General features: G+C 32.3%; 1 protein-coding gene across 1 annotated transcript; it reads left to right on the top strand.

Annotated features, from left to right (window-relative positions):
- The first annotated feature begins 3088 nt into the window (after positions 1-3088).
- On the top strand, positions 3089-8274 carry LOC145557343 (putative B3 domain-containing protein Os03g0621600). The gene is made up of 5 exons (XM_081618531.1): positions 3089-3103; positions 3389-3734; positions 4159-4295; positions 4508-4738; positions 7897-8274. The coding sequence occupies exons 1-5, from the start codon at positions 3089-3091 to the stop codon at positions 8272-8274; spliced, it is 1107 nt and encodes a 368-aa protein (XP_081474657.1).
- The last annotated feature ends 5889 nt before the right edge of the window (positions 8275-14163 follow it).

Raw genomic sequence — 14163 nt, 5'->3', positions numbered from 1 at the left:
TCACCAATTTCCTTTTCTATCATTGTTTGTTCAGTAAATAGAATAAAGGATTGGCAGAGTATTGAACAAGTACTGAGATATTTCGGGATATTACTACGTATTTGATATGATATTATCTTTTATAATGTGGATTGCTAAACACCGCCAACAAAAATGATCACCACGCCAACATTTGGTGTGAATGGACAATTATCGTACCCTTACTACTTCACCATCTTTTCAATCTTCCGGCAACCCATAACCCCTTCCAACCGTCGACCCACCACACCCCCTCCATGACAACCCACCACCTTCCCTGATCGGTGGAAAGGTGGTAGTTATTTATTTATTTCAGGCAATCGTGGTAACCGGAGTCCAAAACCGGATACCGTGCGTGGTAACCGGTTCCTTGGATGGTAAGCGGAGCCCAAAATCGGTTACCATGGATGGTGATGGTAACCAGTTTTGGGCTCCGGTTACCACGCACGTGATTAATTTTAATCGATATGTAGCTCCAAAAATTTTCTGATGCAATTTAAGTACATTTTTTTTTTTTTTAATTTTTTTTTGTCAATTCTCATCTTTATTTATTTATTTATTTATAATCTGTTTTGAATTGTATGTATGGCTGAACAAATTGAATATAATAATATTTGGCTCATAGTTATATCAATTGGAATTAGTGAGTTCGCTTCAAATTTAGATCATCACCTTCCTGTTCAAATTGGTGGACTATTTTGTTCACTCTTTTTGTTGGAGGCTAGATATGTAGTAAGGAGACAAAAGAGAGTAATGAATATTATGGATTTAATTGTGATCTGATAATCTGTACAGTTTAATGTACCTCAATCAGAGGGTAATGAATAAAAAGAATGTTTTTATTTTTACCTAACCTAGTTTGAACTATATTACTCAGTATTATTTGGTTTGATACAAATAATCGACATCTCAATTATAGAAGTATGCTTTTATGATGAAAACTCACTTAAATTATATGTGAGTCATTTTAGCTCCTATAGTGGGCCTTGACATAAGGCCCAACTATCAATATTACAACTATACAAGTAGGCTAAGATTAGATTGCCTAAATTGATCTAACGTTGTAGAGTGTAGCATGTCTAAACTCACAAATGTAGCAACTAGCGAGGAGTTCCTAATGTAGCAAGTGATCAAGCCGAGGGAGTGGCGATCGATTGTACATTTGGAGATCGCGATCTTGTGTGATCATACATGTTAAGGAGGGCATTGAAATTTAGTGAAGCCATTAACCTTTGAGAGGTTTTGGGATAGCAAATATATACAATCTTGGGTCGTCGTCTAATTGTGGTTTATTGGTTGTGGTTGAACACAATCCAACTCCCAGGTGTAGAGCAATAGAGTGGTGTGCTTGATGGCATGGGTGTATGTAAGCCTTTAGAGGTGACATTGTATGGTACGATGTTTTTGAAAGATGATTACATGGAGCCTACTTGATGTACACACAAGATACCTGCGTGGTAGGAACGTTTTGTTGAACATGCCTATAATATGAAATGGAACATATTGATTACTTGGTGTGGCTCAAACACACTATGCAATACATACATGAAAGGTCGGAGAGATTATTGAGAGAGTTTTTCATGTCAATGTGAATAACAATTGTGTCGCGTCATATTAAAGGAGTGGTAAATTCATGTTAATTAGACGACAATTATCAAGCTTAGGATTTATATAAGGACTTTTAATATTGTATATATAGATATTTTATAGTTAAAATTTCCCCTTGCTTCCAAGGTGTCATTTAAGGTTTGCCACCATACATATATTTTAGACGATGATAAACACATTAATTAATTAATTTTTTTTAATAAAATGTTTATGTCTAATATTCTGGATCTTTTCCTTGATGGATGAAAACATCAAGTTTTATACAAATCAAGTATAATTAATTGTATATTTTGTAAAAGACCAATTAATCTAAAAATTCATGCATTGTTCATTATCAATAGCTAGTAACTTATAGGTAGTACAATACACCCTTCGTTCTTATAATCTTATAATGTGATGATGCATATGTTGCTAAGCTAAACTCTTACTTCAAATGAGTTTGCCTAGTTGCAAGAATTGAAGACAATGATGATACTATATATAGTAATTTATACTTGAGATTTGAAGGGTTGTTGAATTTAAGTTAAGAAAGAGTTGGTTGGAAGAATTAAAACTTGAGATATGATGAGATTCAAAGTACGTTAATAATAATGGATATGTCATAAAAATGGTTGTTTGTGATTGAATGTTAGCAAACCTTTAAAGTGACAGATTTTTTATGCATTTTTTTTTAATTATTATTATATACATGTTTTTTTTTTTTTTTTTTTTTTTTTTTTTTTTTGGGTCCAATTCATAAAATTGGATATTAAGGTTTTTTCGGTATTTGTATTGTGGGGATGTAAACGGTAATATGGTATATAATAAAAAAAAAAAAACCGGTTATTTATTATTTCTTGTATTATTTTTCTTTTTTATATTAATAAAATAACAAATTTATAATATACACAAATCGACTTAACTTAACAACTAAACCTTTCCATATCTCTTAGAAAACCATGCAAATTTTGTACCAAAAAAATAAAAAATTGCACCTTATTTTTTGTCCAATTATTAAATAAATTTGTTCGTTTATAAATTTTATAATTTATATGCACCCGAGTGTAAGATTTTATAATTTTCTTGTATTTGGAAATATGATAAACCTTCTCATCCAATCTTGTAGAACAAACGTTCTTAAAACATTTATTTGTTTCTATCACATCCCTTGATCACCCAACATGGAGTTATAGATGTACCTTCTTCTTAATTAGTTAGTCTCTGAATACATTTCTATTTTTAGTCGATCATACCATTGATTTCATTGTACATCTTTTAAGCATGCAAAATAACTCTTTGCATGCAAAATAAAGACCGAAGATCTTATGACGTATTGACATATGCGCATGCAATTCTAGCCCCCCTTTTTTCTTTGGAGAGTACAAGTAGTAAACCATGCTACGAGTAATATAATTAATGAAAAGTACGTGGTATCATATTTAATTAATAGTTGTATATATAAACGAGCTCATCAAATTAAACCATGGCTTCTTGTGAAGTGAGCGAGGTGGCTGAGGAAGACGATACTTGAGAGCTTTCAATCGAATTCTGTAGCTTACACCGTATATACAACCACTACGGCACACTCGTTGTCGATTGCCACGGTGCAAATTCAACAATGGATAATGAAATTCACTTCTACAAAATTATGATTTCTCCTTCAACTCAAACAAACAAACTAGTAAGTTTTTTCATGCATTTTTCTTAGTCATGTATATATTATACATAATTGCACCCTATAATTTTATTTTTTTTTTAAATTTGTATTTTGTTTGATGGACAGAGAATACCGGAAGAATATGTGAATAAAAATGGACAACGATTTGCGTATGATTATGTGAGGCTAAGAGTTGGCAAAGATGGTAGGGTTTGGAGAGTCGAAGTTTATAGAGAAAGTAATCAAGTTTGGCTAACAAAAGGTTGGGAAAGGGTTGTGATGAACTACTCAATCAAACGCGGTGATTTTCTATTGTTCAAGTACGATGAGCGCGATTCTATGTTTCAACTCAACATTTTTGACACCACCGGTTTTGAAATCGAGTATGATCAACAAGTAGAACAAATTTCATCGGCATCCGAAGAGATGGTTCTAATTGATGATAATGATCACGACCACATTTCTCTTTCAGGTAAAATATAATCTCTTTAACTAATTATAAAACAATTTAATTATGTGTTATACTTTAGTTATTCTATTTGAGTATGTTTTTCGTATTAATTAGTTATTATATTATATTTGAGTATGATTTCGTATGAATTAATTAGTTAATACAATTTCAATCACCTTTCGTTTAGGATTACAACTATTACATTTACATGCTTAAATCTATTAAATCATTCGAGTATGTATTTCATATTAATTAATCAAATACATATAGTTGTAATTTACTTGTTCTTCATCTGTTGTATGTGTTGCATGAAATTGTATCCTATAATTAAAAATAAATATAGTTGTAATTAACTATATATAATTTTTAGACAAACATGGTATTAAAAGTGAGATTATTACATATACTAATCAATGTCTTTATTTATTTTTTCTTTTGTATAAAGAGGATGATGATGATGTAGTAGTCTACGAGCCCATGGATCCGACAGATGTTGAAAGTAGGGTCGAAGCTTACAAAACGAGAAACCCTCATTTCAAAGTTATCATGCAACCTAGCTATGTCTCTAATGTATTTCGATATGTAAGATCATACTTCAATTCATCGATTATTTAATTAATTACTCTTCATTTCATTATTATTCTAAAGGATCTCTAATTAAATTATTATTACTACCTCCGTTACATATTATTTACAATGATTAGACATTTTTCCTCTCTACTTTATGTCAAATTGTTGCAAATAATATGTAACGGAGGTAGTATTATTATTATTATTTTTTTCATATGGTGTAGTCATTTCCAATTCGTCACGTGAGAAAACATTTGAGGCTTTTGGAAGTACAACAAATTCAGTTGAAGGCAACGGATCATGAAGGGAGCTACCCCGTAAGGTTGAATTTGCACAATAAGAATAGTCAAGCAGCCGTCGGCTTTGGATGGAAAAAATTTGTGCTTGAGAATGATCTGCAAGTAGGCGACGGTTGTGTTTTTGAGCTAGTCTGCCCTCAAAGCAATTCATACAAGGTTTCCATCTTTCGTGTACCGCGATTTTAGCTTAACTAGCTACATCCATATTACTAGATACTTGGTTTTTAAGTTTATTTGGATGTATAAATTGAACTTAAAGTATGACTGATGATGCAAGAAAGAAATGGTAGGTGAATATTATTGATCACTTTAAGCTTTGTTATTGTGGCTGCTGAGTTTTTTGTTTTTTTTTTTTTAAGAGTTGAATAATCACTTTAATTTCGCGTTATATATTATCTTAACCTAAAATTATTCTCCATTATAAGGAATTAATAATCCCTTAGCTTATGGACTTTTTATAAAAGTTACGGAGTATTACTTATCTGTTCGGCAAAACTAGCTGTAGCTGTTGGCTATTAGCTTTTGAGTAGCTGTGAGCTGTAGAGGTAGTTGTGAGCTGTCAAGTAGTAGCTGTTAGAGGTCAGCTGTTAAGGTAGCGATTCATACTATGAGTGTTCGGTAAAAGTAGCGATTGAAACTATAAAATACAATTATTATTATTATTATTATTATTATTATTATTATTATTATTATTATTATTATTATTATTTTGACGTGTTATTATTATTATTATAATTTTAAGGGAAATTATCAATGGTACACCCAAGGTTCGAGTGTTTATCAATGGTACACCTACTAACTATTGTTTATCAGCAGTACATCCAAGGTTTCACACACTCATCTACAGTAAACCTAACGTTAAACAAACGTTAATTTTTGCTTTTTTACATTTTTTTTAACTTAAAAAACTTCCTCCTTTTTTTCCCTCTTTGCTTTCCCTCCATTTTTTTAAAAACTAACTTACCCACCCACTCCAACTGTATACATATATAGTTTCCTTTGTGTATTGAATTATGCATTTGGATTTGCACATCATTTGTTATTGTTTAAATAAGAATTTCAGCAATTTTAAAATTAGAAGTCCATAAAAATAACATACTTAGCTTTATCGATATCAAAAGAAAAGATTACAACAGCATTACATTATTTCAAAGCTACTACTAATAACACCATATACATAACAATAACAATTTTAACCATCAAATGAACAAAGTCAGCAAATTCATTTGTTTTGTGCATGAACTCATTGAAATCTCTCCTCAAAAGTTGAACACAAGTAGCTTCAGGTGTATTAGCAACCCTACCTGCTATGTCAGTAACAATCTGCTCCTCTTTAACCCACATGAAGAATTCACACAACCTGCACTTGTAGTAGGGTCTTCCTGGGTTTGAAACAGAGCTTGAGAATCTTATATCAACATATCTTGAGGGGGTCACAGAGACTCACAATTGCAATTAACTAATTTGATTCACAAACCCTACCATTCCTATTGCTAGAAGACCCCATGATAGAAGAAGCCATTCACAAGCCAAAATAAATAAAATAAAAAGAAAGTGAAGTGGGAAATTCGAGAAGAAGGAGAAGAGTAAACTGCAAAAGAGGGGGGGGGGGGGGAGGGAAACTATATATACACTTGGAGTGGGTGGGTGAGTGGGTTAGTTTATAAAAAAAGAGGGAAAGCAAGGGAGAAAAAAAGGAGGGAGTTTTTTAAGTTAAAAAACAAAAAAAGCCAAAATTAACGTTTGATTAACGTTTGTTTAACGTTAGGTTTACGGTAGATGAGTGTGTGAAACCTTGGGTGTACCGCTGATAAACAATAGTTAAGTAGGTGTACCATTGATGAACACTCAAACCTTGGGTGTACCATTGATAATTTCCCTAATTTTAAATATTACATAGTATAATATATATTGCTAACAAATAATCAATTTAAAAAATAAGATAGAAAAAAAATACTCCTCATAAATTGAAAGGGAAAAAAAGAATAAAATATATGAATGGAAAAATTTGATATTATGGTTGACAAACAAATAAAACTAAGTCAAAAAGATAAAAACATAAAAATAAAAATAAAAAAAATAAAAAACAAACAAACAAAAAAAATAGGTTGAACGCTACTTTACAATTTCAAAAGCTATCTTTTCTACCTTTCAACAACTGTTACTTAAAAGCTACCTCTACCTCTAACAGCTACTTAAAACACTATTTCACCAAACACTAATGTTATTTTAAGAAAGTGTTTTGACTAGGTCTAAAAGCTAATAGCTAGCTACCTTAAAAGCTAATGCCGAATAGGCCCATAGTAATGGTACTTCGTATAGCGTGCAATATATAAAGTTAATCTAAATAGGAACCAAGGAAAAGTATTAGGAAAACTAAAGTTTTCAAAATCATAGCGTGGAACATAAAAAGTTAATCTAAATAACTGAATAATAAGGTTAAAATTATAATTTCCCCAAATTAATTTAGGTGAAAGTTACTATAAATTATTAAATTGGATAATATGTGGTAAAATTACATAGAAAAAAAAAAAAAAAAAAAAAAAACCATGTTCACTCATAGAGAATTTGTAGAACGAAAAGTTTATCACAAACTATTACAAGACATCTATGCTATTACGCTAATTTAAGAATACTACCAATGCAAATATCTGAGTACTACATACTTTCTCTATGACTTTATTCATTAGATCTTAACCTCTTTGTAGATGTCGTATAATTTTATTTATGAATCAATTTTATTTCCAACAAAAAAAAAAAAAAATACTTTCTCTATTTCATTAAAATGCTACGTATTATGGCTTAAGCCGAAGTGTAAACTTTGTTGTGGGTCATGACAATTTACGGAGTACTATATACACATACAATTGTAAGTAATAGGCTTGAATATCAACCTAGCTAGTTTAGCATTAATTATGATGAACTACTAGCTAATATTACTAGTACTAGTATTAAATTTTCCCACTGGCTTATCTTTAAATAAGTAGTACGTAACATTACAATATTACTATAGTTATCTCTTTGTAGTTGTACTTAGCTTCTCAAGACGACATACTTGAATTGAGTAGCCATATATGGCTAGTAAAATGAAGGTACTTGAAGCAATTAAGTTTCAAACATTTAAATCATATTTCTACAAAATCATGGTGGCTCCTTCTACTCAAAACCACAAGCTAGTAAGTTACTTTAATTTGTTTTGTCCTTGCACATACGTACATAATTTAATATTTTGTTCGGAATCAATTAATACGTGAATAATGTAATTTTTTTTTATACAAACGTTAACAATGTAATTTGAACTAATAATTTTACAGAGAATTCCCGAAACATACGTGAAGACATACGAAGAGCAATTAGTAAATGATTATGTGAAGCTTAGAGTGGCTGATGGTAGAGTTTGGAGGGTGGAGTTATTTAAAGAAAGTGGAGAAGTGTGGCTTACCAAAGGTTGGGAAAAGGTTGTGAAGTGTTATTCTCTGAAATATGGTAATTTACTCTTATTTAAGTATGATGAAAGTGATTCAAAGTTCCATGTTACTATTTTTGGCATGAATGGTTGTGAAATTGAGTATGATCAAGTGTACCATAATTATATCAAAGCTCAAGAAATCATTGAAATTTCGTCTTATGATGATGAGATGATTGGTCAAGATGATAATGACACTGCTATTTCACCAGGTATATATTCATAATTATGGTGTGTTCTAATTATTTGATCTTATAGAAAATAGTTATTTAAACTAATATGAACTTATCCATATTATTATACGAAGAGTACCTTATTGCATGTAGTTGAAAAAATTGAACTTGGGCATCCCTCCTAAACTTATTCGAATTAATTTGAACTCATTTGTTTAAAAATAAGTGGAAATGAGGTGGATAGAACATTGCCTTATTATATATAGTTGTAATTAATTACACATTAAATTTGATGATATTTTTTTAATTTGATGATACTGTTCTACTCCGTATATCTTTACTTTAAACAAAAATACTCGTATTTAGCTTGGAAGGTGTGTGTGGAGTTAATAACAAAAAATTAATTTAATTTATGTCAAATAAGGGTCAATTAATGTCCAATAAATATTCTTTTGGAATTCATAAAGTGTGAAAAGGTCAAATTTGGATTGGTTCAATTTGTTGGAATATTTGCTTCAAATTGTTAGTGGTTAGTTAACTCCTATTTTTAGTGGAATCATAACAGTAGTGGGTTAGTTTAGTGGGGGTTAATGTTAGCATGATCAATGATCATGGGATTATGTTCCTTATTTTTAGTTATACTAGGCGGACCCGCGCGCGCTACGCGCGCGATGCTAGTGTGAAGCGCCGTATGTTTTTCTTGTATATAATGAGACAATGTGGGGCTTTTACGTGTTAGTTTTTTGAATTTGTGTTGAGTTTAGATTAAAAATTTGTGTGGCTGTTTTAAATAAGTAATAATAATGATGCTTTGTGTGAAGTGAAAAGGTGATTTGGTTGAATGGACTTTGATATATTATTTAATTTATAATTGTTTGTTTTATTTAGAAAAAAATATAGCAAGATTGTATATTTTTATTTGTCATTGTGGTATGGGCCAATGTTTGGGCTTTTGCAAATTTGGAAGGTAAATTTTGAGATGAATTGCAAAGAGTGTGGTTGCCAATTGTAATGTAAGGAAGTAATCATTGTTATTTTAGTCAATTTCTGTATTTTAGTTTCGTAGGTACTAAATCATTGTTATTTTAGTCAATTTCTGTATTTGAATCAAGTGTAGACTAAAATACAGAAAGTTACGAGACGTATGCCAAATTTGTTGTTATCTAATTCTAGTCAATTTGTTGTTATCATTTTTTTTTTTTTTTTTTTTTTTCATTTTTGGAGTTATATAAACTATATATTATAAACATATATTTTTTTGTGATAAATTTATAGGTATGCCTTTAACAAAGTATTTGGTCGGATAGGTGTTTTTGCATACCATAAATGTAGTGGAGACTATTGTTGTCATTATAAAAAAAAACAATTATATATATCTTATATGATATACAATATGTTATGATAATATTGGTAAAAAAGCCATTTAATTACACTATGATTTTATATATGATATATGATATGTTAGACTATTTATTTTAAGTGACACAAAGTGAAGTAGTTTTGTTTTAAAAAAAATAAGCCTTTTATTGTTATGGAAAGGAGTTTTTTTAAAAAAATGAGTGCTTTAAAGTTGCTGGGGAAATTATAATTTGTTTAAATATAGTTTTGTTTTTGATTTTCTTATGCGCTAAATTTATTGTAACAATTTTTAAAATCGTTGGAATTGAATTATTTATATGTAAAGTTATAATCCGAATGTATTCTCGTACATGTGGGTTGTATGAAATAGTGCAACTTATTTTGTGCTTCTGCATGTTATGATAGAAAAATGAAAAGACATGTTAGGAAGAGTGAGTGACGGTTTGCAGGAAGAATTGGAATAGTCGTCATTATCTTCATATATCCCCAAATTCATTTTCCTTTCTGTGAAAGTTGAAAAGGTTTTCTTTCCTCCTTTATTTTCTTTCTTTCATCCTCAATTGAAAATTAAGTTTTACAATGGCTGGAAATGGCGATAATGATACGATCTTTGATGATTGGTACCGTAATTTTCTGCTGAAGCGCAAAGATAGTCTCCGTGGTCAGTATGTGGCTTGGGCGGAAATTCGAGCACAAGCGTCAAAGAAGATGGATGAAATGTTGGATGCTACGAAAGATTGTGATGCACAGATAGCCAAGTGTGATGAGGTTGCTCGAAAGAAAAGCAAGGCTGAAGAGGCAAAACTCGGAAGTAAGGGTAAGGAACCTGAACTCGGAAGCAACTACGATACTCGAATTAAAGTCGATACTGACAGTGATACTGATGAAGAGCCTGTGAGAATGAGAAGGATTGAAGGGGTTCAAGGTGAGCCATCTAAGTTTAGGGGTCAATGTAGCGGCACAAAGTTGGTGTTTGGTGCTGGGGTTGAATCAGGGGATGCTGATATGAGTATCAGCGATAATGAAAGCATGGTGAAGCATGTGATTGATGTTACGGTTGGTGCACTTGTTGAACCAGCAAAAGATGAGCCTGCTGTTGGGGGCGAGGGTGCTGGTGCAGGGCAGCAGGGGCAGCAACAGGTGCAAGCAAACGAGGAACATGAGTCTGAAGAGGAGCAAGAAGATGAAGAGGGAGAAGCTGAGGAGCAGGGAAATTCATCGGACTCTACTGACATTTATGGAAGCGATGATGGATATTACGGTTTTGATTCTGATTAAGCATTTTTAGTTATTTTTAAAAGTACTTTGGCTAGGTTGATATGAATGTAGGGGTTTTAAAATCTGTAAAGACAATGTTACTTGTTTTTAATTTTGATTAAGTATTCTAGCATGTTTGATTTTATGATCGTGGTGGATCATAAGTATTTTGGCTGAATATTTGTTAATATTAGAATGTATGCTTTTGGTTGCTAATCTTTGAATTTTTAATTTTTTTGTTCCTCATTTTTGCTATTTAGTTTTTGTTATTTAGTGTGAGTGACTGTGATTACTTGTTTGTGTCTAGGTGTTATTGAACAATGCAATATTGGGTGTTATATGTTAGGCAAAGGTTTGTGGGTTGGCTTTGATTCAACCTGAAAATAGGAAACACTGGCTGAAGTTTTATTGCAGAGTGTCCTTTTCATATGCAAGTATTTCAGAAGAAATGTCATTGTTTGTCCTATAGCTCTTGTTATCTCAATGGATTATTTATGTTTGGTCAAAAATCTTTCAAGTTGTATGATTTGAATTCTTGTACAACATTTGTGTCTAGAGATGTCTTCTTCTTTGAGAATACTTTTCCTTATAAGTCTGAAAAACAAGATATTCTTATGTGTCCTGTTCTTGCTCATATTGTTGATTTTGGTTTTGAGAGTGTGACTTCGCCTTCTGTCACATCTCAAGTTTCACAAAATTCTTTTCATGCTGATCTTGAGATCAATAATAATCATTCTCCTATCATACACAGTTCTATGCCTGATTCAGCAATCTTGAGATCTTGAGATAATGCTGCTTCTTCTGAGTCAGTTTCCTTGAATTCTCATTTTGTTATCATTCCTCAAAATGTTCAGAGCTCATCCTTTGAACAAAAGGGTAATATTACTACAAAGATGTGATCTCATTCTCACTAATAAATAACACTCACATGAAAATTATAACTGAACAACAATTCTGAACACATATCTTATCAAGTAAAGCCGATATTGGTGCTTTTCAAAATTTTAAAAGGGAGAACACAGTCCTAAGGTAATTCTGCTGTCAACTGTTTCTTTTTCTTCTACATCTCCAATAAGTTTCTCCCCAGCATAATTTGAGGCAAAGGATTAAGTGTTTAAATTCAGAAAACAATTCAAAATCAGTTGAAATTGTTTGGATTACTGAGAGACAATCAGTGTAAGCATTACCATTTTGAGGACAAGCAGAAAGAGGGAGAGGAATACGAAAGAAAAGCTGCTGAATCCCTCCAAACTTTCTGTGCAGCTATGGAAAAGGAGGTTTTCCCCCCACTGATAGAAGGGGAGAACTTCCTCCGAGACCACATGGGATTGGACGTCACCAAATTCAAGGCTGCCATTGAAAGCCGAATTAGGGATGGAGCTGCTGCACAGGCTGAGGTGCAACAGAAGCTGGAAGCTTTGGAAGCCAGTAGAATGGTTGCTGAAGACAAGCTCCAAGCCCAAAACGCCCAACTCTCAGAGGCTGCTACTGTTGCTGAGGCTGAGAGAGTTAAGCTCCAAGAGGCTGAGGATCAGCTAAGGGTCAAAAATGACGAGTTGACTCAGCTGAAGACTGAAGCTTCAGAGGTTCAGCAAGAGCTGAACGAGCAGAAGGGTGCCTCTTCCAAGCTCATTAAAGAGCTAAATGTAGTGATTTTTATGAGGTTATTTATTAGAGGTGGTAATTTATGATACAGGCAAGTATATGGTTGCTTGTGTTTCTCTTTTTAGTTTTGAATTCAGTGAGAATAGTTAAATCTAAGTATATAGACAATGAAGCAATGATTTTTTGTGGTTGATTAATAAAATGAGAATAGTGTTTAATGAACACAAGGTAGATATTGGGCTTATCTAAATAAAAAATTCTTAAAGTATCCTGATTTCAGTGAAATAATCATCATTGTTATTTTAGAATTCTAGATTTATGTGTCTTATGCTTTATATTATTCCAGGTTTAAGAATGCACTTCAATTGGACAATGATGTCAAATATAACAATTCCACTCTTAGAGGAAGACTCACAGAACAAAAACTAATCAATCTTTTTAGAATAAAAGTACACCACCTTTGTGGCAGTATTAGGTTACTTAGTTATGTTTTTAGGACAAACTCCAGCAAAAATTTTGTGCAATAGAAATCTGATGTATTTAAAAAGTTTTGAGTTCATTCTTTGAATAAAAAGGTAATATTACTATAAATAGTGAAATGTTGCATGAATCAAGATTAAATTATAGTGGCATAATAATATCCTTTTGGCAATGGTATTATTCTCTGGTTTTTGCATTGTTGATGAATTGTATTGCATCATTGTTGTTTTAGTTTGCATGTGAGCAAAGGAGTGAGTCTTGAGCCTGAATAAGGAAAAGTCTATTCATTATATAAGTGAGGAGGTTTTTATCCCTTGTCATTCCTCTTTTTATAAATTATAGGTTTCTTAGTCTTGTTTATTTTTCAATTGTTAGTGTATTTGCTTTGCTGCCATAACTATTAAACTTCAGAAGCTGGCATTAGCTTACATTGAACATGAGGAGAAATGGCAATGATTGTCTAGTTGCTGAAGACCGCGATGTCCAAGCTAGGCTTGTTGGGTTACAGCTTAGGGAAGCTAAGCTAAAGGGCAAACTATCTGATGCACGGGCTGTTCGAGTTCATGCTGAGAAAAGAATAGGAAAGCTAAAAAGAAAGCTGAATAAATTATCAAATGAGATTTCGGAGCTGAGGAATTCTGGCACAGGGAAGAGGGTCATGAAGAGCAGCACAAGTTCTGACAATAAGTGTCTGCCTATTGTGCAATTAAGCAGAGCACAAATGCACAGAATTGAAGGTGCTGAAAATGTTATTGTAACTAATGATAGCCAAGATGATATGTTAGCTGTGAAAGATGAAGAAGGTGGAGCTGTCAAGGGGCATTGGTGGTGGCCAGGGCTAATGAGATAGGTAGACCTTTTGATGGAGGAGACTAAGCAAGCACACTGTGCTAATATGTTGCAGTATTAGTAGTTTCTGTTAGAAGTTGGGTGTAATAACTAAGCTGTCTAGGTTCATGAAATGGAGGCTTGTTTTGAAGTGTATGTGCTGTATTGAATGGTCTAGTTGGGTAGTATATGTCGCAATTAGGTAGCAGCTTGGCTGTATTGTTTTTTTATAATGAAAATTGTATTTTGATGTCTGGAACATTCGCCTTTGGGTAACTGGGTTTCAGATTGCTGACAAACTCGTCTTTTTAAAAGAACTCTGGTCTTTCAGCTGAAGCTAAGCTTTAGTAAGGCTTGTTCTTCAAAGACATGAGTCCATGGAAAAATCTGGGATATTGCCTTAGCTGAGCCTT

Source organism: Chenopodium album, chromosome 9, assembly GCF_948465745.1.
Source record: "Chenopodium album chromosome 9, dcCheAlbu1.1, whole genome shotgun sequence".
In the NCBI taxonomy this organism is placed as follows: domain Eukaryota; kingdom Viridiplantae; phylum Streptophyta; class Magnoliopsida; order Caryophyllales; family Amaranthaceae; genus Chenopodium; species Chenopodium album.
This window is presented reverse-complemented; position numbering and strand designations above follow the sequence as displayed.